Source organism: Setaria italica, chromosome II (assembly GCF_000263155.2).
Source record: "Setaria italica strain Yugu1 chromosome II, Setaria_italica_v2.0, whole genome shotgun sequence".
NCBI classification, from domain to species: domain Eukaryota; kingdom Viridiplantae; phylum Streptophyta; class Magnoliopsida; order Poales; family Poaceae; genus Setaria; species Setaria italica.
This window is the reverse complement of record NC_028451.1, coordinates 31,701,477-31,704,845: the sequence shown is the minus strand read 5'-3', so window position 1 is coordinate 31,704,845 and position 3,369 is coordinate 31,701,477. Positions and strand designations below refer to the sequence as shown.

The 3,369-nt window shown below is 43.2% G+C and overlaps 1 protein-coding gene across 1 annotated transcript; it reads right to left on the bottom strand.

Annotated features, from left to right (window-relative positions):
- Nucleotides 1-2,532: 2,532 nt before the first annotated feature.
- LOC101784664 (50 kDa gamma-zein-like) lies at nt 2,533-3,369 on the bottom strand. Its single transcript, XM_012843681.1, has one exon. It carries the CDS (start codon nt 3,367-3,369, stop codon nt 2,533-2,535), a length of 837 nt encoding a protein of 278 aa, XP_012699135.1.

Below are 3,369 nucleotides of genomic sequence, written 5' to 3'. Positions count from 1 at the left end.
ATTTCGTCGCCGGTGCTCCTAGAAAACCAAATTGCCTTGAGGGATATAGGTACCCCATGGGTCCTTACCGCCCAAAATATTGGCCGGCCCTGACAAGTGGGCCCGCTCGACCAGGGCATGCGGGCTGAGGACATGAAGATAATTGGAGTACACGTCAAGGCAACAAGACAGTACAAATCTGCTCGAATATTGTGGAACGCGTATTTTAGTCTGACTCAGGTTACTTTCCATGTAACTGCCGAGTAGATTAGATTTAAAACGACTTGTAACTCTTGGTCGTCAGCCTATATAAGGCGGCCAAGGGTACCCCCGAGGGCATCCGATCGACTCTTAAGCAATACAAAGTCACCAAGCATACAGGACGTAGGGTATTACTCTTCGGAGGTCCGAACCTATCTAAAACCCTCGTGTCCCCTTTGTGTTCTCGCGATCACCTTCGAGTTCTTGGTTTCGCAATCGCCCTCACCTACAAATCAACCACTTGGGTAACCTCCAAGTGGACTGCCAAGCTCACAAATCCGACACGCCTCAACCAGAAGCGCATCCACCTCCTGTTTGACCTCCCCAACATCTCCTTGCTGCACGCCAGCCACCACCGCGTTGGGGATTTGGAATCCCCTTGCCGCGTTCGGGGGTGGAGCCACGACCGCAGGCACCAGCACGGGGCCAGGATAGGGGAGACACGAGGGATGATGGCGGCTGGTGCAGGGGAGGCGCAGGGGATGGCCGGTGCAGGAGAGAGAGGAGGGCTGACAAGTGGGCTTCGTCACCACGTGGCGTCCACGTCAGCAAAACCATCCACCAAAACCACCGATGGCCAAATATGAACCGTTTTAATAGTTGGGTGGCTAAAGGTTCTTGGTTTTGCAGTTTGATGGTCAAAAGCAAACTGAGACGATAGTTGGATGGTTAAAAATGGACTTGTTCCGGATAAAAAAGACTTCAAAATTTAGCATGAATTTTTTTCGAACAAGTCTTTTAAGAGTTTTGTTGCTCAAGTTGGTTTGGTGAGTTATGAGTACATTTATATTCCAGATGATTGATACTATCATTAGGGATAGATGTTTAATGCTAATGATTTCTCTTTGTATAAGTTAATTTCATAGTTGTTTATATATAACTGTTTATATCAAGTTGGTGTTATTTTATTTGATTTATGATATAAGCCCGTGGCAACACACGGGCACGATCCTAGTATTATGATCAAATATAACACATTCAAGTAGTGCACCTAGAGATTGGGTTAGCCGTGGTTGCAATAGTCAACAAAGTATGGGCACTTTCAAGGTGAAAAAAAAGAAGAGAGTTTCTTGATTTCCTCCACCTTAGGTTGTGGCTTTGATTTCATGAGATGATCTCTTTCTTTTAAAAAAAGGAAAATAAAATTAAGAAAAGAGGATGGATTGTAATATATATCTACCCATTGTAGTCTTGTAAACTCTGTATTTTTATTATGTAACCTACATCCGTTCAACATATTTTATATGTAAAGAATACTACAGGCAGAGTTTACCCTTAGGTGGATTTATTGTAACAGAAAAATAGGGCTAAATTAGGATTCATCTAAATCTTGGATAGGCCTTGTTGGCTGTTCCAGATCCTATGGTCCACAGTTTGGGTAGACATTCAAGCTGGGAAATTAGGTGTCATGATCCAAATTTTGTTGGAAACCTGATGGGGCCGTGTCATAATTTGCAACCCAAAACCCAACCGGAGCTCCTTTGGATCTTACTTTATATATAATGCTTTAGGATTTCTTTTATCTTAGTGTAATACCCAATTTCATCCCGCAACTTGTCAGAAGCTCAATTTCGTCCTTCACCTTTCAAATTAAACTAGGTGATCGAGTACCTAGTTTGTTGGTAGGGTCCATCAGTCCCTGGTCCTATGTGCCTTTCGTACAGGCATGCTATGTCACATGTCCACGTATGCACGTAGTTGTCTCTTTTGATCCATGCTGCTCGCGTGCAAGGGTTAATTGCTTTTGCCTCAGCGAACTACATTACAGGTGAGCCACGTCACATTTGTGCCATTGACACCGCTTTGCCCTTAAACCACAACATTGACCTTCCCCCCTTCCCATTTATCCACTCGTCCTTTGATAACTATCATCATCCATAAAAACTATGGTCAACACCCTAACCTTCCTATAAGTTTAAATTTTTTGTAAAGTCAAATTTAAGTTTCCAAATTAAAAGTTTTGCTCATCAATTTCATATTTTAAACCACCTCAATCGATTCCAAGGTTTTAGAAGTGAACTATTTCAGAACCAATTTAAAAGTGTCAAAATCATGCTACTCATTAGGAAGAAAAAGGAAGGATGTTAAATCCCCATGATTCCTAATGAACATATGGGCACGATAGGCCCAATTGGATACATTACACATGGTCCCATCACAAACAAATTGATTCGGAAGCATCACTAATACATTCACTATTATTATTCAGATACTATTGTTCACACATCATAATGCATGAAACTTTATTTCTTGTTGCCGCTATAACATAGACAGCTAACTAGCTATAGTGCTTTAGTTGCGAACACCACGAGCATCCTTGTTGCCGCATGTACTGTCTTGGCTCCATGAGTGGTAAATGCCGCACATTGATGGTAGGTGTTGTGCTACCATCCGTATAGCCAACTCACCTTCAGAAGCTTGCTGAGACCCACATAACTCACATGAATGTTGTTGTTGTTGTTGTTTCTCCTGCTGTTGTTGTTGGTGGGTTATGGACTGAACTATGTTGCAGATCGCTTGGTGGAGGTACCGTGGTTCGATTTGTCTAAGCTCATGGCAACAATGCTGTTGTAGCACCTGACAGTTGCTCGGTTGTAGCAAACGTGATTGGAGGAAAGGCATTGCTAGCGGGTTACATTGCTGCCTCAGGAATTCACGACAATTGTTTAAATTTTGGTTACTAATATATGTGTTGTAGCCACACCTTTTTATCTGCTGCTTCTTATTATCTTGCTGACCTGGTTGTTGCTCAAAACCCTGTTGACACAACTGTTGTTGTTGCTGTTGCGGTTGCTGCTCAAGGTAGTGCCTCGACTGATGGTTTGGCTGCTTGTGTTGACGTTGCAGTGGCACTTCATGCTCATGGATTTGATATTGTTGGTGATGTTGTTGTTGTGGTTGCTCATGATTTTGTTGTTGGGGTTGCTGCTGCACATGAACATACTGTTGTTGGTGATGTTGTTGTTGCATATGGACTTGGTGATGGTGTTGTTGCTGGTGGTGATGATGTTGTTGTGGCTGGTGCTTCTCATGGTCTTGCTGATGACCACAGGTGCAAGCACCCATTTGCATGGAGGCAACACTTGCAATGAGTGCCATGAGAGCAAGGACCACAAGCATATCCTTCAT

Coding starts and splice junctions, on each gene's coding strand:
- LOC101784664 (XM_012843681.1), bottom strand. CDS start 3,369: ATGAAGGATATGCTTGTGGTCCTTGCTCTCATGGCACTCATTGCAAGT.